Source organism: Podarcis pityusensis (assembly GCF_964106645.2).
Source record: "Podarcis pityusensis genome assembly, chromosome: 8".
NCBI classification, from domain to species: domain Eukaryota; kingdom Metazoa; phylum Chordata; class Lepidosauria; order Squamata; family Lacertidae; genus Podarcis; species Podarcis pityusensis.
The window spans coordinates 29,980,779-30,006,043 of NC_138033.1; the positions used below are offsets into that span (position 1 = coordinate 29,980,779).

The 25,265-nt window shown below is 44.3% G+C and overlaps 1 protein-coding gene and 1 long non-coding RNA gene across 5 annotated transcripts in view; one reads left to right on the forward strand and one right to left on the reverse strand.

Moving 5' to 3' along the window:
- Positions 1-42: 42 nt before the first annotated feature.
- On the reverse strand, positions 43-19,688 carry LOC308483945. Its single transcript, XR_013989841.1, has 3 exons — positions 19,592-19,688; positions 18,213-18,404; positions 43-728 (listed from the first exon to the last, which is right to left on the reverse strand). It is a non-coding gene; the product is annotated as an uncharacterized lncRNA (long non-coding RNA).
- Positions 7,158-25,265, forward strand: part of CSMD2 (CUB and Sushi multiple domains 2) — a 501,247-nt gene continuing 483,139 nt past the window's right edge. For 3 of the 4 annotated variants that reach the window (XM_081018269.1, XM_081018275.1, XM_081018276.1), the window contains exon 1: positions 7,159-7,574. In XM_081018269.1, the coding sequence (XP_080874395.1) occupies positions 7,418-7,574 (157 nt within the window). In that variant the 5' untranslated portion in view covers positions 7,159-7,417. Of the gene's footprint in view, positions 7,575-25,265 lie in introns of all 4 variants that reach the window. The other variant, XM_081018274.1, reaches the window with a different exon arrangement.

A 25,265-nucleotide genomic window follows, 5' to 3' on the forward strand; every position in this document is an offset into this window, starting at 1 on the left:
GTAGAACCCTTGTGGCATAGCAACTGTTATGAAGGATAACAACCGGATGGAGCTATACTGAGTCCCAAAGACCCAGCAGCAGCTGAAGGAAGATGGCACATAAATGAATTCAAAAGAGCTCAGTGTCTCAAAGTGATATGTCTGGAACATATAATCTGGGATGCTGCTTTCAGTCTTGCTGGCTGGGACTGATACAATCAGCTATACTTGTAGTCCAACAATATATGGAGGGCACCACATTGGGAAACAGGGTTCTAAGCCCAAACACATAGAAGCACATTTGTGCAAGGAAATCCATCCCTTGATGCTCTCTTTTCTCCTCCCTGCATTCTACAGTTGGTTTCTTCTGTCAAAATTAAGTTGTAAGCTTTTGCCTCTTCTTGCTAAAAACAGGTATGTTATTCTGTTGAGTACAGTGTGCAAAGGTGTAGTAAACAACAATAGATGGAATGTTTGTCTGCTGCCCTACTAATCCTATCAATATATATCAACAAAGATAAATACCTGTGTTAAACCAAAGTTTCCACAGAAGAGATCCCAAGAAGCAATTTGAAGGGGGGGGGAGCTTGCAGCCGCTCTCCATGTAAAACTTTTCAACAGATCCCATAGCTGTGCCTTTAAGAGCATTTGACCGACCGGCAAGTGATAGGTAGCTTCATAAGAGACGGGGTGCAATCATTGCTTCTTTATCCCAGAGTCCCAGATGTATAACCTGGTATCTTTAGCTCCTGGAATTGAAGGGGTTTATTCAGCCTTCAATCGCTGTATTGTTTTGGGTAGGAGTTTCAAAACAGGAGGAATCCTTTTTCACTTGCTTGTTCCCGTTATTATCTTTTGACTGTAGGTGGCACTGCAGAGTGATCTTGTTTTCTTTTTTCTTTTTACAACTAGTCGAAATGGTTATGAGCTTTTAAATATATTTCTTAGCAAAGTAAAACACTTACCAATTAGGGTTCAGGACAGAGAGATCTAATATGGATTAACGAATAAATTCTTTTGCAAAAAGAGAGAGTGTTTGTGTGTTATTTGGGATGTATGCAACCATTTCCCTGGGAAAACATTCACTTTCATAAAGAAATTGAAATTAAGTAGGCAGGGGTTTGTTGAAAGTTAATTTCAAATGCTGGACCCATAACCATAGTGTTATATTGAAAGGAACAAAGGACAGGCAGCAAGTAATGAAAGTCTACCCCCCCCTCCAAGGAACAGGTAAGGGCTTAACCACACTTCTCATTCTGCTGCTTCTCACCCCGCCCCACATCCCAGGGGAAACCACTCTTTAGCATTCAGTCAGAGCAAACAGTGATTTGGGTTTTCTCTGGATTGATGTTTGCCCTGATTTTTGCCCTGATTTAGCACTAAAGAGCAGGGTGAGAAAGGAGTGGGGCAAGTAGAAAACCACTCAGACCCATTCTTCCTAGGCATGGGACAAGCGGAAGTAAGGACAAACCCCACCCCCTCATTGCCACTGACTTTGCATTTACAGCAATATCATGGCTTCTGTTCTCCCCACCCATAAATTTGTTCAGGCTTGTTTTCTTTCGCTGAAAATCTCAGATCAGGTTCCATATTTTTTTATTTTTTTTTAAAAGCACATAGCCATTGCTTTTGCAAAAGACAGGAAAGTCACGAATCCTATGCATGCATGCATGCTCTGGCAAGAGTCCAGACATGCATGCCAATAGAAAGTAAGCAGCCTGTTGAATTAACTTGTTTAAGTGCCAGTAGCAAGGCCCATTCAAGTCTGTAGGATGCATTTCTGAGCTAAATGTACACAGGGGCTAATGGGAAGAAATCCCACAAACCAGTCCCTATACAGTGGTACATCTGGTTACGTACTTAATTCGTTCCGGAGGTCCGTTCTTAACCTGAAACGGTTCTTAACCTGAAGCACCACTTTAGCTAATGGGGCCTCCCGCTGCTGCCGCGCCGCCGCCGCATGATTTCTGTTTTCATCCTGAAGCAAAGTTCTTAACCCGAGGTACTATTTCTGGGTCTGTAACCTGAAGCATATGTAACCTGAGGTACCACTGTATTTAGAACTTGCTACTAGAAGCCCCTGCCTCCAGCTGCTAGCCTTTTCCTAGTTCTCTCACTACATGACCATGTTCTACCTTCTCTGCCGGAGGCAGTATGCCTCTGAATATCAGTTTCTGGGATTCACAAGTGCAAAGAGTGCTCTCATAATCAGGTCCTGCTTGTGGGCTTCTGATGAGTGCATCTGGTTGGCCACTGTGAAAACAGGATGCTAGATTAGATGAGCCTTTGGCTCAACCCAGTACCAAGGGATGTTCTTATATGAGTTGCTTTGTTACCCAGTGTGAATATATGATCTAATTCCAGATCTGGCTGCTCACAATCTGAGATTTGTTGGAGTTTGGTATATATTGCAGCAGAGTGCAGAAATGAAAAAATCTGGGAGAACTGCTGGTTGAAAGACTCAAGGAACGTTTGCATTAGGCATGGGAGGTTTCACTCTGGCAAATGCAGCAGAAAAGGGGGGATGTTTCTGTTTCAATTCGGCTAATTGATGACACATCCTGGAAACCTGATCTGCAGATCTCTCACAATAGGAAAGTGGAACCTGAGAAAGAGATGATGGAGCCAGTAGCAGTAGTGGCTCAGTTCCTCAATGGTGATATACCTAAGCATATTGCTTACGCTCTCTCTCTGAGACCTAAGCTCTTACCTAATCTCTTATCTCCATATGGAGCTTGGAGATGGAGCAGAGACAAAGGCAGGGAATCTTTTTATGTTGGGTTGCATCCCTTTGTGGGTAATCTTTTGGAGCCTCTTAGCTGTGGTGGGTGTGGCTGAACATAAAGTGGGCAGAACCACCCCTTCTCTCTCTCCTTATCTCATATGATGGTGAGCAGAGATCCCAATGACCAGTAAAGCCAGCTCATTCTGGTTTTGTCCCCAACCTCTCCCCTGATGATTTCTACAAAGTCAGCAACGAGACTACAAGGAAGAAGCCAACAGCCAGTACCACTCCTTGGACTAGTTGTAACTAAGGAGGCAGGCAGGTGGTGTCTAGCAGAGGGGAGACAAAGGCTGGTGGGGCAGTGCCCTGTTCACCCTAATGGAGCAGCATTCACTGGCGAGGAAAAAGAAACTTGCCTCTGCTTTGCTCAGTGCTCTGCCTAGCACTCGCTCACTCAAACAATTGCTGCAATGCAGCAGTGGTGGCACCAGTATGTGGCACATGATCAGAGCAATGCACGTGCATGCACAATGCCTGCTGGAGTACATGGGCTGGGATGGCTCTCTGCCTATTCAGTGATGGGCCATTCCAAGCAGTGCTGTTGGTGAGACACTGGAAGAAGACAACTAAGCAAGACAGCCCAAACCATTTACAGGCATGCATGGCACCGAATCAGGACAATGGGAATTGGGGGAGGGCAGGAGAGAGTACAGGAGCAGCACCTGAGAACAGGAATTGATACCTTTCACTCCCACCATAGCATCTGCTGCCTCACTTTGCTTAATGATAGGCCTGGCCCTGGCCCTGTGCTTGCACATACAGTACAATTGCATCATGCAGGGGTTTGGTTCCACCTATACAGTGGTACCTCAGGTTAAGTACTTAATTCCTTCCAGAGGTCCGTACTTAACCTGAAACTGTTCTTAACCTGAAGCACCACTTTAACTAATGGGGCCTCCAGTTGCTGCCATGCCGCCGGAGCCCGATTTCTGTTCTCATCCTGAAGCAAAGTTCTTAACCTGAAGCACTATTTCTGGGTTAGCAGAGCATATGTAACCTGAGGTACCACTGTACACAAAAACATGTATAGTCAAGCCACTCCTGCACGACCATCCCTAGCCTTCTGGATATGGTGCGCTGAGCGGTCCTTGCAAGGAAAGCTAGGCTTAAAAGCTCTTTTCACACTGGGTAACCCAAGTAGACCTAGTACAAAAAGCTTTTAAGCTCTCTGCCTTGCTTGTCAGGTGAGACCCGCTCAGCACACCAGCTCCAGAAGGCTAGGGATGCTCACAGAGGAACTCAAATGGTGACATGAGATCTCATGAGAGCTTCCCTTGGTGCATCCCAAGAAAGACATATTTTTCCCCCAGAGAAAAAAGAGCTTTTAAGCTCCCCTGCCTTGCTTGCATTTAACTTGCAGAATTTCAGCCAGCTGGCCTTCAACAAGGTGTGGTTGAAATTGTGCAAGTTAAATGTGTGTGAGATGTGGTTGTACTGTACGTATATATGTATGTATGTGTATTGTAATTAAACGTGAAAGGTACAGTTCTTATCTCCCTTCCTTGCAGTGGTGTAGCATGGGGGGGACACAGGGGAAGTTGCCCCAGGTGGAAAATTCTTAGGGGTGCAAAATTTCAACACCCGTTGCTGCCTCAATACAACTGTGCTCTTCTGTCACTGGGCTCCTTTGGAAATGGCTTCTCTGAGAGAACCAGGAAGTGACCTCTGCAGACAAGAGAGCAACTCTTCTTTTCTTATCTCTGCAGCTGCGATCTCCTAGGTGACACAGAGGCCGTTACAAAGTTGGAGGCACACCTCTACTCCATCCGTTCCCCTCCCTCCCACCCCCCTTCATGTGGCCCCAGGCACTGGCAACCCACACTACGCTATTGCTTCCTTGCATGTAGAAGGGAAGCAGGAAAATCATATTTGTGGATGATGGAAAGCTGGGTGTAAGGGCCAAAAGTGAGAACTTCATCATATGGCTGGTTCTTGTCCTTAGGTTCAGACCTTGAATAGAAGGTGGGGCTTGGGAGCTCAGGGGTGGTGTTTTAGAGATTAGCGAATGGATCTTGGTAGGGCAGGAAATGGAGTGCACTGAAGGCACCTAAGTCATTAAGAGCAGAGCCTTGTGGAAGGTAATGGACTGATAGGGAAAAAGCTCAAGGCAGTAGTTCCATTCACACACAAACTTTCTGGCAGCCTAAGCTTTAAAACAGTGGCAAATGGATCAGTCCCGAGCAAAATTTCTTACTTACAGCACAATACTTGCTGGCTACAATGGCTATGTTCTATGTCCACGGCAAGCTGAAAGCTATTTCCTGGAAAGAGAATAGTGCTCAGGTCCTGCTTGTGGACGTCCCAGAGGCATCTGGTTGGCCATTGTAAGAACAAAATCCTGGATTAGATGGGTATTTTGTTTAATCCAGCAGACTGTTCTTATGTTCAGTCCTAGCCATGTCTGCTCAGAAGCAAGCTCTATTGCATTCAGTGGTGCTTACTCCCAGGTAAGAGGTTAGAAATCCATTTAAATGACTGGCTAATCAAGAAAGTTTAAACAGCTGCAGCATCACAAAGAGGTCTTCAAGAGACACCTGGAAGTCAGTAGTGAGGATTCCTGCTGAATCTCTACTTGAGGAGGAGCAAACTGTGTGTGACAACTAGAAGTTGGGTATTTCAGTTGAAACCAGTCAGGTCTTAGTAACAGAAGAAGGGACAGTTACTCTCTCTGGGAAACAGTCCTTGCCCTCCAACCCCAAACAAAGCGAGGTAACTTTTACATTTAATGCAATCGGCTTGCAAGCCTAGAACGTGTGCAGAATACATGCTTCCTCGGAAGTAATCGCTCCTTTGGTTTTTGCTGGCATTTAAGGTACTTCCTCGAGCATACAGAGGGCTGCACTGCAGCCACGCGTTTACTCAGGAGTAAGCTGCACTGAGTTGTTACTTAAGGGAAAAAAAAGTGTGCATAGTACAGTATTGCAAGCCAGACCTTGTTGTTTGCCTTGATTCTCGCTGGCGCATTGTCTGGAGAGGCATCTTTGCACCTCAAGCGCGTTTCCCACCCGAATCTCCGCGCGCGCGCGCGCGCCTACACTACACAATTTCTCATTCATATTCTTTCTCCTGGTTTGTATTTTTGAATCTGATCTAATATTACTCCCCACAGCACCAGTACACTTCTCAGATAAATAAGAGGGTGTCTCCCCCCTTATCTGTTGTCGGAGAGGGGACACTGGGTTCGAAATGGTCAATGGAAAAGCCGTGTGTGTGTGTGTGTGTGTGTGTGTGTGTGTGTGTGTGTGTGAGATGCCTTTGGGAACGAATCCGGAAGCTTTTGGAGTGTGGGGGGAATTGACAGCCTGACCATTTCCAGCCTCCTCCGAAAGCTAATCAAGCCCCCCGCTGTTTCTTTAATTTCCTTTACGTTCGTCCTTTTGCATTGCATAGGTGCGCCATCTGAGGGGGGTGAGGGGGGTGGGGGGGGGAGAGAGAGAGGGAACCTCCCCTCCTCCTTCCCCAGCAAGCCGTTCTCCTCTCTGCAAAAGGACACTAGTACCCGAGCCCAGCATCATTTAAGGAGTACTCGGCAGGGTAATGGCCGAGATTTCTGAATCCCCTTTCCGTCCCACTCAAAGCCCTTCCAAGAGCAGACAGAGACAAAGTCGCCTGCGAAAGCGGGGGGGGGGGGGGAGCTCCGATTCTTTGTTGCGGGGGGGGGGGAGAGAGAATTACCTTGTAATTCCTCGCTAGCTCTTGCAACATCCTACAAATGGTTTACAAATGCAGACATCTCGCCCTCGCCCTCCCGAGCGAAAGGGGCGATTTTCTCCCCACCTTCCCATCAATGCAGGGCTTGAACCTTGTCAATTCAACTCAAGGGTCTGTGGATTGTTCCCTGGAAGAAATGGTGGCGTGAAACTGGCACGCTTCCCCGGCGCCCCCCTTTCTTCTTAAAGGTGGTGATGAGGAAGAGATTTTGCAGGGAATTTTATTCTCATCAAATCAAGCTAATGCAAGCTGGATTGGAGGGCTTTCCTTCCCCGCACGATGCGGAAAGCGCTGGGAAGTTAACGAACCTTTCAGCGGCCCATCCAGACTTGCGTCCCCCTCCTCAATCTTCCCAACCCCCAGTATTTAGTGTTTGTTTTAAAGGTAAGAGACCATTAAAACAAAATCCCCAGCGATGTAGTGGTGATTAATCACCTGGAACTTAAAAGAATAATTCCCTGGGGAGCTTCAGCTGTTAATCCTGAAAAGCTTGATCCAAGGTAGGCATAAAAAAAGAAAAAAAGACCGAGGAAGAAGAGAAGGGAGGGTGGAAAAGGGGGAGAGAGAAAGAGATAGCCAGTTCTCTCCCCAAGCTACGGTGTGAGTTGGTTTAGCCCAGCTGCAGCAGCTGGGAGGAGAGAGGAAAAAAGCTCTCTGTGCATTCGGATCTTTTTTTTCTTTATGAGCAAATACATATGTATGTATATATGTATATAAGATTAAATAAGCGCCATCCTGACCCCCCCTTTAAAAGAAGCCTCCCTTTCCTCCTATCCTAATTATCCCATTGAGCAAAGGAAGGGGGGGTTAAGACGAAAATTTCAAACCAATCACCCATCTCTCTCTTCTCCTCCCCCCCCTTTCCTCCTCTTCCACCTCCTCCTCCTCCTCCCCGTCTTCCCTCCTCCTCCAAGCAAATCAACCCCCCAACCCCTCTTTGACATGCAACCCTCTTTCGGTTGGGACAAGCCGGCATGCCACTGCAGCTTTAAACGGAATTGGGGAAAATTGGGGATTTTTGCTCTCATGACGGTGGAGGTGAGCTACTGGAGCCGGATTCTTCTGCTTTCGGTGGGGGTTTTGGCAACATCAGCCGCCGGTAAGTGGGGCCAGAGGAGGGTGGCTAAGTTTGGGAAGACCTTTCGAGGTGTGGGTGGCTGGTGACTTTGGGCTGAGGTTGGGGGTTCCCTTAGTTCATGGAACCACCTAAATTCTCATGCATTTTTCAGCTGTGTGTGTCGGGGCGGAGGGGGGGGGGTAATCTCTGTGCTTAAGGAAAGCCTTCCTAGGATCTCTGCTTTGCAGTTGTTGTTTTTACAGCAGGATGTTAAAGTTTGCAGGGATCTGGTTGTGAGAGCAACGCTGTTCCGAGGGAGATTTGGTTTTGGGGGTGGGTGGGTGGGTGAGATGGGACGGAAATGGGCAACTCCTCTTTTCAGAATGTCAAATAAGCCTACAACCCCCCCTTGCAAAGCAGGGTGATAGCTCCATCAAGGTGGGAAACTGAACATGTTTCATGGCTTTTTCCACCCGCCACCCCTCTTGATGATCCCTCGCCAAATGTTGTGTCTGTAAACCTGTAGTTCTTGAATGATGATAGAACCACTGTGTGACACATCACACCTCCTCTCCCCACATTATAAGGACAGAATGGTTAAGGATGGGCTCCTTCCTATTTTGGCCCTGGCATTTTTGATAACCCAGTCTATCAGAAGAGGTAAAAGGGTAGTCTGATATCACAAATGCCCCCCTTTTCCATCCTAGCCCCTGACTGCTTCTCCTGTAAATGCCCTTGCTGCAGAAACCAAGCAAAGAAATCTATTGCTGAAGTTTCATTTCTTGATGGAGTGGGATTGAGGGAAGGAAGAAGTGGTGGTCAGTTTTCTTCCCTAAGAGGGCTTTCCTAAAATTTCTGTTACTGTCTGGAATAATGAGGATGTCTTCATAGATGGCTGCTTTTGGCACTCTTCCCTACCAGAATCATGAAGGTTTTCCTCCCTTCTCTCCCCCCACCCTACTTTTTAAAGTGGTGGGCCACAATCCTAAGCATACATTACAAGGGTGTAAACTCCAATGAACATAATGAGGATTACTTCTGCAGAAAGAAAAAAATAACAGTGTAGGATTGCTCTGTGGATAGGTTTATATGGTTGGTCAACTTTGTGGTTGTAATTGAAATTCAGCACCGAGGTCTTTCCATAGGGAGAGTCTCTCCAAGAGGACATTGGCTGACAATTAACTGTTTGTCTGAGAGTATCTTTTGGAAACTCGTATATGGATGGGCGTTGAGATGGAGGGGGTGCGGAGAGAGTCAACTAACTGGGTACGGATAGAATATTCCTTTTCACTTGCTGCAGGCACTTTTTCTTCTTTGCAAAACCTTTGTGGGTCTGTGATGGCGAAAGGGAGGAAAGCAGTCAGATCTGGTTTATCCTACAAGTGGGACACTGGTTACCATGGCTGATGGATTGTCATATGGGTCTACTATTCTCCTCCCTTGATCTCCATTGTTTCTTCGCACTGGCTAATTCCAGTTTTAACTTCTGCGATCACTTGATGTTCCCAATTTTGCCTATTCATGTGCCTTTTTAATTTATTTATAAATGGATGCTTGCTTTGAAGTCAAACAATACTTTGGATTGTGTTCAGAGGTACAGTCTGTACTACTATCTCTTGGTTCTCCCTTATGCTCTCCTGCCACCATCTCAGTCCGTGGTCTCCGTGGACTTCAGTGAGTTTCAGTTGGGTTCCTTAAATCCACACCTATTGAATCCACCTGTCTGGTTTGTTTAAAAAGAAAAAAATACCTATCCTAGATTTTAGGAAGAAAAATGATATTCCTTCCCCAAGGGAACAAGTTATTACTGCCTAAATAGATATAGAAATGAATGCAGCAATTATTTCATGCTTGCTTCCTTGCTCCTTTGTTGCACAGATGTTACTGTTGCCATCAAATTGTTGGCATTTTTCAAGGCTGCGGTGTGATGCTTGGCTGGTTAGTCAAAGGATTAGGCACTATAATGGAGCAAAATTGGAGCCTCAGTGGTTTGACATCTACCTGGTTCTCTTTCCATGGAAAAAGGTGCTTTATTAGAGAGTAATGACCAGGAGTGCCCAAAGTGTGGCACTACAGTTGTGTGAATAAAACTACCAGGAAGTAGTTGTAGCCTGTATTAAATATATAAATTCAGTTGTGTATCTAAACCCACCCACCTTACTAGTGTTGCGTTAACCTTCTTCTAATTATTGAAACCTGTCAATATTTTGAATTGCTTTTGGAGTTTTGTAAATGAGCATTACAAAAAAAGGGGCAAATACACCAATTCTCTGTGCAGATGTTGATGGCTGGAGGTGATAATGAGTACAGCCAAATCCTGAGATGCATAGATAGCTTATTCTATGTAAGGTTACTTCTGATTTGGATTGTCTGTCAAAATAGCTTGCTTCTTTTGCATAAAGATATTTTGGAATAAAGCATTTAAGGGAAAAAAAATACAGTAACAAGCTGTAAGAAGGGACAGAGTTTTCCTAGGGTTGAAATTTTTCATTTTAACCTAATACTCTGCTCTAAAACAGGATATTCTATACCTAATTTACTTGTGTCTTTCCAGTCTTTACTTGCAAATCAATACAGGGGGAAATTAATCCACTGCTTCCAATGATAGCATATTTCATTGCTGAACTGCTTCTGACAGGTTGCAGTCCACAGGAAACTGCATTTATTAACTTATCCTGATATCACAACAAGCCTGTGAAGTAGGCTAGACTGAGAGTATAGCAACTCAACCAGAGTCAACCAGGGAGTTTCATCCCTGAGTATGGATTTGAACCCAAATCTTGATGGTTCTTATCCAAACATTCTGTCCGTCGCACCAGGCTACCTCTCTCAACCCAAGGATACGTGAAAGTCTGATGAGTTGCATATGGCCCCATGGGCTTCAAAAGCATGGGGCCATGCTCTCCCACCATATACATTCAGCCCTTCAGGGTGGTGGGAATGTTGCTAGTTTCTATAAAGGTCACTTGCTGGATTCTACTACTTGGTCATGCTACATAACAACAGAGTAACTGAACTTTGGGATATGCAGGTACGGAGAGATTTACTTCCCAAACCAAGGCAGATGTATTGGGCCAGTGGCACATCTAGTCTAGCATCCTGTTCTCACAATGGCCAGCAAGGTGACTCTGGGTAACCTGCAGACCAGGACCAGGTTGAAAGGGTGAGGAAAACCTGCCTAATGTAATTCTGCCAGAAGCCCCTAATGCCTAATATACCACCATAGAATTGTAGAGCTGGAAGGAACCCTGAGGATCATCAAGTCCAACCCTGTGTAATTGCAGGAATATGAGCTGTCCCATACGGGGATTGAACCTGCAACTTTAGCATTATCAGCACCGCACTCTAACCAACTGAGCTATCCAGGCTGGATTGTATTCTTACATGTTTCTATTAGCCTTTCAAACTGTAGGACTATTTAAAATTTTGTTATGTCTTCTAATTGTTAATGAAACATCTTACATAAACTTCCTGATGCTGTGAGCCACTTTGAGTGTGGTTTACCATGGAAAAGCAGGATACAAGTAAACAATGGGTATTTTGTTAGTCTCATCATAATTCTTTTCAGCTGTTACTCATGAATTCTACTTTTCCCATGCAGACCGTTGTCGTGTGTTGTGGCTTTGAAGTGGGTATTTTGTTTTTATCAAATTATGCAAATAATATGCTGGTTTCAATCTGTGCATAAGGGATATGAGAGAGCTGACTGATTGGGGAAACGTGTCTTTAGTCTGATACATCTTAGATCCATGCATGATTGAAACAAATTATTTACATGATTCAGGGATAAATCTGAAGTAGAAAGGAGGAGTCAAGAAAAGAGCTCCTGAATAATTAGGGGTGTTGTAGTCATCTTTCTTACCAGTTGTCTAAATAATCATTTGGCCACAACACAGTTGGTGATGAGACCAGAATTTGCAGAGATCCTGATCACAAGTCCTGTTGTTTCAGTTTTAATAACTGCTTGATAGTTTAACAGCACACTGGATATAAGCAAGCAGGACCAACTAAAGGGTGGTGGTGAGGCATTTGGCCTGGACATCAAGTGCAAAGGGAATGGCAATGAAACAGCCAAATTTGTACAGTGGTACCTCAGGTTACATACACTTCAGGTTACAGACTCCGCTAACCCAGAAATAGTACCTTGGTTAAGAACTTTGCTTCAGGATGAGAACAGAAATTGTGCTCCGTCAGCAGGAGGCCCCATTAGCTAAAGTGGTGCTTCAGGTTAAGAACAGTTTCAGGTTAAGAACGGACCTCCGGAATGAATTAAGTACTTAACCTGAGGTACCACTGTACTTTGTATTTGTGTGCCTGTGCATGTGCGTGCTTAATTTTAGTTTTCATTTGATTCTCTGTTGTTTTTCTTTTGTGTTACCTGTTTTTGTGTTGTTGAATTTTTTTTTATATATATATATATATATATATATATATATAAATACACTTCTTAATCTTTTGGCATTCGATAAGCTTACTGCCTTTCATTTACTTGTATCTGGCCAAAATGTGACACACACTCTCAGTTTGGAGCAGCAAATTTAAGCAAATAAGAGATGTGATTTGGAGATAGATCAATATGCTAACCAATGCAGATTTTGTCATATTAAAAGAGGTCAATTAATATTTATGAACATTTAAAAATACATGCATTCTGATGGCACAAGATTAGACCATGATGATTGTGTCCTCTCTGATCAGCTGATTATATAAACCAGTGGTTCCTAATTAGCTAATTAATGAAGACCCCCCTATTTTTCAAAAGCTAAGCCACGGACCCCATACTTTTGAAAATTTTGATAACTCTATGGTAGTTACCTGAGCAAAGCAGTTTTCTGAAGAAAATGTGGGGTGGTCCCTAAAAAGCAAAGGATTTTAGGTATACAGTAGTACCTTGGTTTGCAAACAGTCTGACTTACATATGTTTTGGATTGCAAACACATCAGACCCGGAAGTGTGTGTCCCGGTTTGCAAACTTTTTTTGGATTACAACCCATTTTTTTTGGATTATGAACAAAAATTTTTTGGAGGCCCCATTGACGAAAGCACGCCTTGGGTTACGACCTGTTTTGGTTTACAAACGGACCTGCAGAATGGATTATGGTTGTAAACCAAGGTAAAAGGTAAAGGGACCCCTGACCATTAGGTCCAGTTGTGACTGACTTTGGGGTTGCGGTGTTTATCTCTCTTTATTGGCCAAGGGAGCTGGCGTACAGCTTCTGGGTCATGTGGCCAGCATGACTAAGCTGCTTCTGGTGAACCAGAGCAGCGCACGGAAACACTGTTTACCTTCCCACCGGAGTGGTACCTATTTATCTACTTGTACTTTGATGTGCTTTCGAACTGCTAGGTTGGCAGGGACTGAGCAATGGGAGCTCACCCCGCCGAGGAGATTCAAACTGCCGACCTTCTGATCGGCAAGTCCTAGGCTCTGTGGTTTAACCCACAGCGCCACCCGCATCCCATGTAAGTACCACTGTACTAAAAAACAGACCATAAAATTTGTGATATTACCACAAATTGCCTATCCCCAGACAGTAGGAAAAACTTGTCTCCATTACTCCACTACAACTTAATTTTAAAAAAAGGAATTGTGTCCCTAATTTGCAAGTGTTCTATATGCAGAAGTCTTTGTATATGAAAGAGTATTCAGACATGCTATTCCTTACTTGTAATCTAAGATGGTACATCTTAGCAAAACGTTAGAAACATATGTTTCTGCTAACTGAGGAATCTTGCACCTTCAAGTCATAAGTGATGGCTTGGTCAGGGCTTGATAGAAATTGGTGAAGACTGAGTAGAAAAAAGCTGGAATTTTGTAATGTTGGTATTATTGTTATTAGCATGCTCAAAGTGGCTCATGACATCAAGAAGTTTATGTAAGATATTTCACTAACAATTAGAGGACATAACAAAATTTAAATAGTCCAGCAAACTGAAAGGCTAATAGAAACATATCATAAATATAAGAATATAATTCAGCCTGGATTGCTCACTTGGTTAGAGTGTGGTGCTGGTAATGCTAAGGTTGCAGGTTCAATCCCTATATGGGACAGCTGCATATTCCTGCAATACACGGGGTTGGACTAGATGATCCTCAGGGTTCCTTTCAGCTCTACAATTCTGAGGCCTCTTCCATCCCCCAGCTGAGCAGTTCAGCAAAGCCCCAGTGCTCCTCAACTCACACGTGAGCCCTGAGAGGCATCAGGACTCGCTCACTGTGTAGGGCTGGGCCATGTATTTCTGCTGCTGCTTCCTTCCCTAAGGAAGGCCTGCCCTAGGGGAGGAAGAAGCAGCCGAAATAAATTCCATTCATTGTGATATATCAGCATATACCAGCATTTAGCTGCTGATATATCACGATGTTGAAACGAAAGTGTCACCCAGCCCGAGCACTAAACTAAATCATCAGAGGGTGAGCTGTTGTGCTAATCATTGTGGCAATTTGCTTAGCTATTTCCCCTGTTGGGAACATGAAGCCCAAATACATGAGGTAAGAGTCAATGAAAATCCTACCTACAAGCACTGGTAGAGTGCTCAAATCTTGATAGTTGTTGAAAGCAATTAAAGTTCTTTTCAGTTAAAAAGTAGAGAGCAAGGGGAAAGAATCCCTTACATTATTTTTTTTAACGATAAGCATGTGAGCTGTTTGCAATCTCTTCCCCCACCCCTTCAATCGCAAGAGCGAGCCTTAAGAAACTGCATCAGAGTTTGTTCCCACTCCCAGCTTACTTGCCACCCAGCAACTCTTTCACAAGTTTTTCCCCTGCCAGCAAGCAGGCGCTGTTCATGAGCAGTGGCTGGATGATCTGTGGAAGGCTTTCAATGTGCCATCAACAAGGTAAGTGAGTCCCAGGCAGGGGGTGGTGCCGGGGACCCTCCTGGCACCATCCCCTGCCAGGGACACTCAGTGGTCCCCAGACCCCTAACTGGGAACCACTGATATAAACAAACCACTACAAGAGTTTTTATGATGCTTAGAGGCCTTAAAAGCTGGACCTGGAGTTGGTTGTAAGCAAGTCTAATTTTCAGCTTCAAATGAATGTGGGAAACCTTGGTACAATCATGCCTTGGTTTCTGAATGCCTTGTGAGTCGAACATTTTGGCTCCCAAATACCGCAAACCCAGAAATGGGTGTTCCGATTTGTGAAAGTTCTTTGGAACCCGAACGTCCAACGTGGCTTCCAATTGGCTTCAGGAGCTTCCTGCAGCCAATCGGAACCTGCGCCTTGGTTTCTGAACATTTTGGAAGTCAAACAGACTTCCGGAATGGATTCCGTTTGATTTCCAAGGTACCACTGTATTAGCATTCACTTCAATGCAGGGTAAGGCCCAAGGCCCAGTCCTGATAACTCGCCTTGAAGAGAGGTAATGTTCAAACCATCTTGAGGGAGGAAATTAAAAGTGATGGAGGAATATGAAGTCTACTTTAAAGTGAAATATGTGCCCCTGTTTCTCAGGGCAGGATTCAAGGGAAGAAGTTCAGGGTCCCCAATCAGCAGAATGAGCCCCCTGAAATGCAGTGCACATGACCACCTAAAGAGGGAGGCCATTAGACCACCAAAGGTCTAAAATGGCCTGCCTGAACTGCTTCATTGCAACAGTGAATGCAGCTTCTTCTGTCTCTAAAGGAAAGAACTATTTCTTCATATAAATAGCCAAGGCACCTTTTGGAAATAGTCAGTGTAAATATATTTCCTTTTTTAACCTGGTATTTCTACCAGCAGCGATTCTGTGATTTGATTTCTTCCTCAGGTTTCTGATTTATTGTGCTCGGTGTCCTCTTTGACATGTAGGGCAACACGATTGCCGGCATGACCTACTCTCTTTTATGTAGAGATTTTATATCCAGAGATAACTTCATCGCATTGATTATCACCATTCCACCAGGCATCTTACATTCCCACTATATCAGCGGGTGCTCTTAAGTCTCCCATCTTGGCTTTGAAGATTCTGGTATGAAATGTGTTTCCCCTTTCATCTGGAATCTTCCTTTCCTTTTGCTCTCCTTCCCGCCACCTGCTCTTTTCTCAAGGGTAGGGGTCAGCTACTGCAGGCCCCTGTCAGTGCACCTCCATTATCTCCTCACTGCCCACCCAGAGGTGGATGAAATAAAAGAAAAGAAAAAAGGCTGTAGTGCTTGCGGCAATAGGATCTGGCAGCAGCTGTTTGGATTGGGTGGGGTTGCAGCCCTGGCCTTCCGTTTCTTATTCCAGGCTTCGCCAACCATGTGCCCTCCAGATGTTTTGGAGTAGAACTCACACCAGCCCCAGCCAATACAGTTGATAAGAGTTGTTGTCCCAAACATCTGGAGAGCGCCAGGTTGGTGAAGACTCCATTCTCAAAACTGTTTGCTGAGGGAACCTGATTGCTGACCACAGTTTCTAAGACTTCAGAGCACATCCAGCATCAGCACACAGGTTCCAGGACACTGTGAGATATTAAAATGGCCACTAAGCTATTGCTGCCACCAAATTAGCTTAGGAGGTGTTTCACCAGAGTGCCTTTGGCCAAGGGCCCCCTCAGGCCTGGATGGATTTAGGGACTGGTATGACCAGGAAATCAGCCCTGAGTGCTCACTGGAAGGACACATCTTGAAACTGAGGCTCCAATACTTTGGCCACCTCATGAGAAGAGAAGACTCCCTGGAAAAGACCCTGATGTTGGGAAAGATTGAGGGCACAAGGAGAAGGGGACGAAAGAGGACGAGATGGTTGGACAGTGTTCTCGAAGCTACCAGCATGAGATTTACTGAACTGCAGGAGGCAGTGGAAGACAGGAGTGCCTGGCGTGCTCTGGTCCATGGGGTCACGAAGAGTCGGACACAACTAAATGACTAAACAATGACCAGGCTAGGAAAGATGAGTGTTCATCCCAGTAGAGGTCATCCCCAAATAGTCTCCTTATGAGGAAATGGTGGGTGGAAAACCATTCTCCTTATGTTGGGACAGGAAAGAGATTCCCTAAGACCTAATAGGTGACCCTGGGTTTTTTTTGTGTGTGTGTGTCTGTGTTTAAAAAAGGGCCATAGTTCAGTTGGTAAAGCAGCAATTTTGAAAGTAAGAGGTTCCTTGGTATCTCCCGTTAAACGTATCAGCTGATTACAATCAATTATTATTGCTTCATTTTTTTAAAAAAAGAATATTCAAAATGGCTGATAAGAAAAACACGACTGATTGACCACTGTGAAAGACCTCTGCCTGAAATCTTTCAAAGCTACCACTAGTACACAATACTGGGATGGGCCAATGTTCTGACTTGGTAAAAGAGACAGAAATACTTTTGGAAACCAAATAAATACATTTGGAGTGATGGGGAAGGTATGAGACAGTTTCATATGGTCTCCATGTGACTAGGCTCACTTACTAGAGCCATCTTGTGCTAGAACTAATGAACATTTCTGCTCCTTTGGTGTTGTGATTTTATTTTATTCCAATTCCTTGCTTATACTCTGAATTAGTTCACTTAATCTGTAATAAGAAGAAGAAGAGGAGTTTGGATTTGATATCCCGCTTTATCATTACCCTAAGGAGTCTCAAAGCTGCTAACGATCTCCTTTCCCTTCCTCCCCCACAACAAACACTCTGTGAGGTGAGTGGGGCTGAGAGACTTCACAGAAGTGTGACTGGCCCAAGGTCACCCAGCAGCTGCATGTGGAGGAGTGGGGAAGCGAACCCGGTTCCCCAGATTACGAGTCCACCGCTCTTAACCACTACACCACACTGGCTCTAATAAGGTTGTGGGTGCAGTGTCCTACTCTTGTTAGACTGGGGTTAGACTGGCTGACCTTCCCATTAATTCCAGTGCTAAGATTAGAATCTGGGAGTGGAAAAGAATTATACAGATGCCCCAATTGCTGAATGCTAAGATTGAGAGGGGAAAAAAAGCCAACTGAGGTTCAGATCCACTCTGAACATCTTGAAACAAGTAGAACTTGCCTCTTGGTAGACTGTAAAAGCATGAGAATTGCCTCAATAGCTTTTCTAGTCCAGCATTTTGTTTCTAAGAGGTAGCATACATTTGCCTCTTTGGGGTTATAAGCAAGATGTGAAGGTGATAGCATTCTCTCATTATTTGTGCCCAGAGTATGAGATGTAGGTGTTCTACCTCTGCATTTGAAGGCTTAACTTTGCTTCAATAGCCAATGGCAATGGATAGGTTATCCTCCATGAAGCGGTTCAATCTTTTAAGGAAGTGATCTATTACAACACCCTGTGGTATCACAACAGTGTTATGCCCTGGGTTAATTCCGTGTGTGTCAGGTACCATTTTAGTTTAAGAAACAGTACAACTCAAGAGCATCTCAAAAAGGGCTGTGGTGGAACCTGCTGTTCTAAATTTGGATGTGGGAAATGTCGAGGAAAGTCTTCCCTGGCCTTTCCAATCCCCACCCCAGTACACGGCAAGTAAACACTGAGAGTTTGGGGATAAATAAATCTGTTCCACAGAAAGTTGTAGTGAAGATATACACAGTTTAATTTCCAAACTATGCCCCTACAGTTAATTTTATATCTCTGTGTTGAAATAAGGGGACTCTTTTCCACACACACCCATTTCCACCCCCTGAGCTCAGATTTGGGAATTCATTGTCACATTAGTACCACAAAGGCTGGATTATTAATATTTTAAATAATAGCAGAAATAGCAATAGCAGTGACAAATGCCACTGTCCAACCAGCATACCTTGGTATTTGATTCTTCTGGTGGTCAGGCTCACACATCCTGGTGTTTCAGCAGTACAAACCTTGTCAAGGGACACTCTGGTCTCAGGATTGTTCAGTCTGCCTGCTGAGCTTTTTCTGCAGAGCCACTGATGGGAAGGAAGGAAGGCGAGAGGTAACCTTGTGTTGCCGTCTTCCAGTTGTCTGGGAGGTTCTGTCAGAAGGAGACACATATCAAAATGGGTGCATGGAATATGATCCAGGCACTCTGCCATGGGATCTCGGTCATTCATGTTCACTGTCAGGTTGATTCACTGTTGAGAGTATCACTAAGCAATTTGCCAGGATGATTTCCCCCTCTTCTCTTCCCTCCCTCTGTCTTGCATCGAGCTCTTTCTTACAATCATTGGTTTAGATGCTCTAAAGGAGCCTGACATTTGATGGGGCTCCTCCTCAGCCATTATTTATCAATTAATTAAAACAATTGATTAAATGGCTAATTAAATGAGGCAGTGTTGTATAGTTCTCAGCCATGAAATTCTCTGGGTGACCTTGGGCCGGTCACTTTCTAGTCTACCTCACAGAGTTGCTGTGAAAGATAAAATAGGGGAGGCAGGCGAGCCACGTACATCACATTGAACTTCTCGGAGGAAAAGTGGGGTGCAGCCGTAATGATTGATAAATCATGACAAGTTGTGACAATCTATCTCTTAAGCATAGGAAGGCTCATATTCAGGGTTTCTGTTCAGCCATGCTCTTTCAAGATACAGTGGTACCTGACGTTAAGAACTTAATTCATTCTGGAGGTCCGTTCTTAACCTGAAACTGTTCTTAACCTGAAGCACCACTTTAGCTAATGGGGCCTCCCGCTGCTGCTGCACAATTTCTGTTCTCATCCTTAAGGAAAGTTCTTAACCCGAGGTACTATTTCTGGGTTAGCGGAGTCTGTAACCTGAAGCGTCTGTAACCCGAGGTACCACTGTAATTGAAATAGAGAGAGCCAATGTGGTGCCCTCCAGAGGTTGTTAGACTACATCTCTCATCAGTCATGGCTATTGGCTTTCCAGCTGGAGCTGATGGGAATTGAAGTCCACAAACATATTGAGAGTGCCACATTTGCTATACCTGCTAGACCAGGCATCCCCAACCTTCGGCCCTCCAGATGTTTTGGACTGCAGTTCCCATCATCCCTGACCTGGTCCTGTTAGCTAGGGATGATGGGAGTTGTAGGCCAAAACATCTGGAAGGCCGCAGGTTGGGGATGCCTGTGCTAGACTGCAAAGAGTTCAATCAAGGCATTCCACCCTCCACTACTTTTCTTTCCCATCTGATGCTCAGCATTCTGTGGATTGGTTTTTTGTTAGTTTGTTTGTTGTGGTTTGTTTGTAGACTTAAACAGGCCTTTACTTCAGCAGACCTTGAAGTCCCCCTAAGTATGCCGGAGCTTCTTGTTCCACAGTTACTCTGTTTTGGGTTCACATTCTGTTGACACTCACCACCTGAGTCTGCAGTTAGAAGGAATGATAAGTGGGTGAGAAATTGGATCCTCAAAGGCGTGGTGGTTTCAGAGAAGAATAAAATATAAATGGAAGCCAGTTCTTCCAGCCTGTCCTGCAGTCACACTCCAGTGTGAAAAGAAATGGAGCTCTGGGTGGAGCTGTGCAAATGAAAGGTCAGGGCTATGCAAATCTCATGTGTTATATTTCTTAGCTCTTAAGGTGTTGTTGTTGGGTTTTATTCCCTGTACTGGAGAACCTTGAAGGCAAGTGATTTTTCACAGTCTTATTTTGTGTCATATAAGACAGTACAGGAAAAGAATACCAAAATTGATCCAAAAATGGATGTCCTCTCTTGAGGAAGTTTTGCAACTCCATACCCAGGACTAAATGAAAAGTATCTGTATTTAAAGATTTGTACAAAGTCTTAGGTGTGTGATAATGCCAGCCAAGCCATTGTTTCATGCATCACAGCACAGAGCATCTGTTGAATTGCTGTGTCTCTTAAAAGGCTTTCTAGAAAACATGATAGTAATGCCTCCCCCCCCCCCGCCCCGCAAGACCCTTTGTCACATCTTTGCTTAAATCAGCCATTTATATCCAGGCAGGGAAAAGAGGGCTCCTTGGCTGAAATTAAAGCCTAGGCTGCTACTTTTGACTGAACATAGCTTGTGCACCTTTAAAAACTGTCAGTTCAAGGGCAGTTCTGGAGAAAAAAGATTCTGATTACTTCAGTTGTTTCCTGAGAAACTCTTTACCAGTTGATCTAATGTTCAAGACACAGAAGATTGTGCTGGATTCATTGGTGGATGAATTATGGTCTTGGGCTGATTTCTTACGCCTTACATAGCCAGCACCCACAAACATAGGTTTAGGGGGCTGGTGTCACAAAGTGGAATGAGAGGCTTTTGAGCAAATGTGAGAACTCTCAGTCTTGGATCTAGAGAAGTTCAAAGCATGTGCAAAGACTGTTTCCTGTAGTGAAAAACAGTTGTAACCAGTACCAGAAAATCTGGTCATCTTGTGGTCAGTAAGATTGCATACAAACAAACAAATATACCTTCCTCCAGGAGCAAGTGTGCGTTTTTCCATTGTGCTTCCTCCTGCTCTCACTCTTCTATGCTTGGTTCAGATGACAGTGCAGGCATTTATGCTCACCTCCATAAGTCTCTTGGCTATTTTTAGCTCCCCCTAGGTGCTGGACATGTTTCTATTTCAAACATTTATTTGGTGTGATCATTGATATTATTTGAAGCCAGCACATTTCTTAAAAGACTTGAAACATTGCTCTTGATGGAGCAGAGGGAGTTTGGAAGGGTTTTCATGATTGTGGTCTACACACTTCTGAGGGGAGGGGCAGTTTTGTGTTTCCAACAAGGGCCAGCCAATTGGTGTTCTGAACATCTGGCTTCTCCTGGCAACAGGAAAAAGCAGTTGCTCCTGAGCTAGATTCAGTCTGGAAGTTTGTATGTACATCCCAGGTGTGGTGACTGTGGATCTTCAGTGATGTCTCTGCTTAAGCGGTGAACAACTTAAACAGTTCAGGTCTTTTCATTCAAAGGAATAGCAGTGTGAGCAACTCCTATAGAATGTGGATATTAGGACTTGATTTTTGGTGGAAATTCTCAGCTCCTGATGTGGGAACAAGCAATGGGATTTCCTGAGGAGGTTCTTTTTTAACACCCCCACCTACCTAGCCACCCACCCACCCCCACACACAGAGTTTAGATTTTAAAATACCAAACTGGCTTCCTACTGTGTTATTGCCTCTTCTGTCTTTGTTGACTAGATAAAACGTGATTCTCTCTCTCCCCCCCCCCCAATATCCTTGTAAATACTTGACTGCCACTGGCCATGTAGAAGAGTACTATGGCTTTTGGACTCTCTGTCTTCAGGGAGTCATTTCCACTGTGATTTGTGTGCTGAATTACCCCTGCTTATTTGCCATGGAATCCCAGTGCAACAACAGTAAATTCTAAGTGATGTTCAAGGGTGCATGTTGAATTTGTGTGGAGCACAGGCCTGGTAGGCTTTGTCAGGAGTGGGGAACTGGCTCCAGCCTGTGTGCTGAATGCTTACCTCATCTATCTCATGGGACACATTTAACAGGCTGGTAGGGCCACCCGCCTGCAAATGCCTGACATCGTTCTAATGGGCCTCACTCTCAGTGCTGATCAATGCTGAGTGCAAGGTCCATGTGTTGCATTAGGGAGTTACCCATTAGAAACCCTGGTGCAGCCAATCTCAAGTGGTCAGTCAATGAGTCCTGCTTGGCAAGGAACAATTAGGAATACACTTTAGAGACTTACAACTGATCTTTTTCAGCCATGTCCTTACCTGCTATCACATATGTTGTGATGTCATAAACCAAATTGGAGCTATTGAGGAGCCTAATGGGTCTAATGAGGAGTTTCTGCACCACTGAAATATGTAAACAAAGTGCAGTTTTAAACACTCTTAATATTCATTGGTAGTTGCGTATTATTGGGAAGATAGTGTTGGGCAAGCTTCCTTTCAGAGATGCTTGCTTGCCATGGAAGATCTGATTGAATAACTCTTGAGATGCTTCCAAAGCTGAAGTCAAGAGTCAGCATGGTCAAGCATCTACAGAGCCCACCTGGGTGCCAACTGACAAGAGTCTCCTAGACATGCTGCAAGGAGGAGGTGAACTCACTGAGAGAGAGGGGCCCATGGAGGTTGACTTGCCAAAAGACCCTCCAAAAGCTGGAGTTCACTCTGTAAATCTCTGTGTGACTTTGTAAGACTCCTGCAAGCACATCTTTGAAGCCATAACAGAGTGTTGAAATAGAAATGGGGGTAGCCTCGGTTCCAGATTCCTGCTTAGTGACAAATGGCATTGGTCCAAACTTTTTCTTTCAGCCTGCCTACCATGCAGGATTGTTGTGGTGCTAAAGTTAGGCAGGGGGTGGTGGTGGAATCCCATGTATCCTGTCCTTAATTACTTGGAGAAAGCCTGGAGAAAGTTTTTAATGTTTGAAGCTTTATTCTGTTTTTAGTGTTCTGTTGGGAGCTGCCCAGAGTGGCTGGGGAAACCCAGCCAGATGGGTGGGGTATAAATCATAAAATTATTATTATTCCAAATGCAATAAATAAAAACAAGCATCTGCGGGATTAAATTCCAGTGTGGTTTAAATAGCCTAACCCTTAAGCCTTTTCTTCTCATAGCTTTCCAGAAGCATGGACTGGATAGAACAGTGTTTTCTTCTCTGCAATGAAAAATAAATCTCCATGCATTTTAGTTGATGGAGTCATAAATATTCATAACCTGCCACAATAACATGTGACCTGTGGTGTCCTTGACCTCAAAAGTCAGATACGGTTCTCTTATGGCTCTTCCTATTATATAAGAAAGCAGATTTTAAGTTGGTGCTGTGGATTCTGTTTTAAGAGATTGTGAGTACAGGTTAAAAGAGACACTTAATATAACTGACTTAAATGCAAGCATACACATATTGTAAAGCATCCAGTTTTAGCCTCCCTCCATGCAGGACAACACCACTTGATGAGCTGTCACAGCATCCACCAGCCTGGAACTGTCCAGATGTTTTGGATTCCAACTCCCATCAGCCCCAGTTGGAGTCAGAAAGAACTGGAGGGCACCAGGTTGGAGAGGGATGGGCTACTGAAATCTGCAGGAGCTCCTTGTCCATTTACTGTCTCTGGCATTTAGAATTGCTGCTGAGCCCTGCTTGTTGTCACATCAACAGGTATGACCCATTTGAATAGCAGGGCCTTCTTTGTGGTGACGCCTGGAATCCGGAACTCCCTCTCCCTCGAGTTGCAGCTGCTCCTCACATTGTTATCTTTCTGTCAACAGTTAAAAACATACTCAAGTGTCTGGGGAATGGTGATTGGGAATGATTGCCCATTATTTATTTCTACTGTATACAGCATGGCACATTCTTACTGTTTTTAATATTAGTTTTATATTAAGGATTTTAATTGGATTGATTTGATTTGTAGTGTGCAACCCTAAGCTGTGGCAGAGAAGGGTGGGGTAAAACTGTAACAAATAAATAACACCCATGTGTGAACCAGTCTTGAACCGGGTGGATAAGGAGAGCCCAATGACACAGTGTGCTGTATTTATTTACCCCAACCGTTCGTTTCTGACAAAATATGAGCATGCTTATATGTGCATGCATACACAAGCAAAACCCTAGTTACGAGAGCAGTCTACTTGTGTGAGCAGTGTAACATCATAAGTAAGAACCACATGTGTTTGTGTCTCTGCTGTTTTACCATTCATGTGACTAGAGTGCTTTATGGTTGCTGGTGCATCCTTGGGTCTTTGCTGTCAGAAGGGTTCATGTGTCCTTGCTTTGTACTGGCTGTGCCTGGCTCAAAACAGTTAAGACAGCATGTGAGGATATTGCCTAGCAACAGCACCACTAGTTCCCTCATTATCTCTTCCTCCGTTTCCCATGGATAGCGGTTCCATCAGAGCTATGGGAGAAGGAAGAGGGATGCACTGAGGGAGAGAATTGTGGGAGGCAAGTTGTCTAGGAGGAACTTCTGACTTCTTTCCTCTTTTTCTTGCTCACCTCACTCTCTGTCCCTTGGTCATGTACGGTTGCGGTTGGTGAACACAGGGAACTGTCAAATACCAATTTGGATCATTGGCTCCTCTAGATCAATATTGTCTGCACTGGCTGGCATTAGCTCTCCAAGGTCCTAAACAGCATCTTTGTCAGCCCTACCTGGCACCCTCTGCATACAAAGCTCTTTCCACTTAGCCCCCTTTCCATTTCATTACAGAGGACTGTGGCACCTAACAGACAGTGCCTGTAAGTGCCTTTCCACCTGCACCTTCCAATTTGTTGGATGCAGGTGCAAAGTGCTTCCCTTGCTTGAGGCAGCATGAGTAGCAGCACATACATTAAGCTGGATAGGTCTCTTCATCCCACCCACAGCAGGTTTTTGCCCCTGTATTCTATTGCACTAACACAGGTGGTGCTTCTGACATGACAGCTATGGCTCAGTCGGTAGAGCATGAGACTCTTAATCTTAAGGTTGGTGGGTTTGAGCTCTACATTGGGCAAAAAGTTTTCTGCATTGCAGGTGGTTGGACTAGATGAGCCTTGCGGACCCTGCAACTCTATGATTCTATGACTGGCGTGCAAAATCTTCCTCTCTACAAACTCATATTATCAAGAAAGTGACTTGGCACTTCTTAAGACACTTTTGTGCAAAAGCAAATTTTTATGAGGGTTGGATTTTTATATGGTTTCTTGAGATGCTGTTTTCAGGTGGGAAAAAGGCAAAGTCTACTTCAATCTCCCTGTAAATTACTGTTTCACAAAGTTCTGGCTGTATTTAAGTGTCTTAAATATAGTCATAGTTTTCCAAACACTTATTTGAAACTCGAAAGATGTGATTTTTCTTGAAAGCAATGAGTGTAATTCTTCACTTGAGACGGCAAAAGACTGGGACAAATATTTTATTTATTTCATAAATGCTCCCCTTCCCCCTTATATGATGACAAACACCAGATTGGCTCACTAGTAAAAATCAATAAAAAAGCTCACAGAAATAAGATACCACAAAATGCAACAACA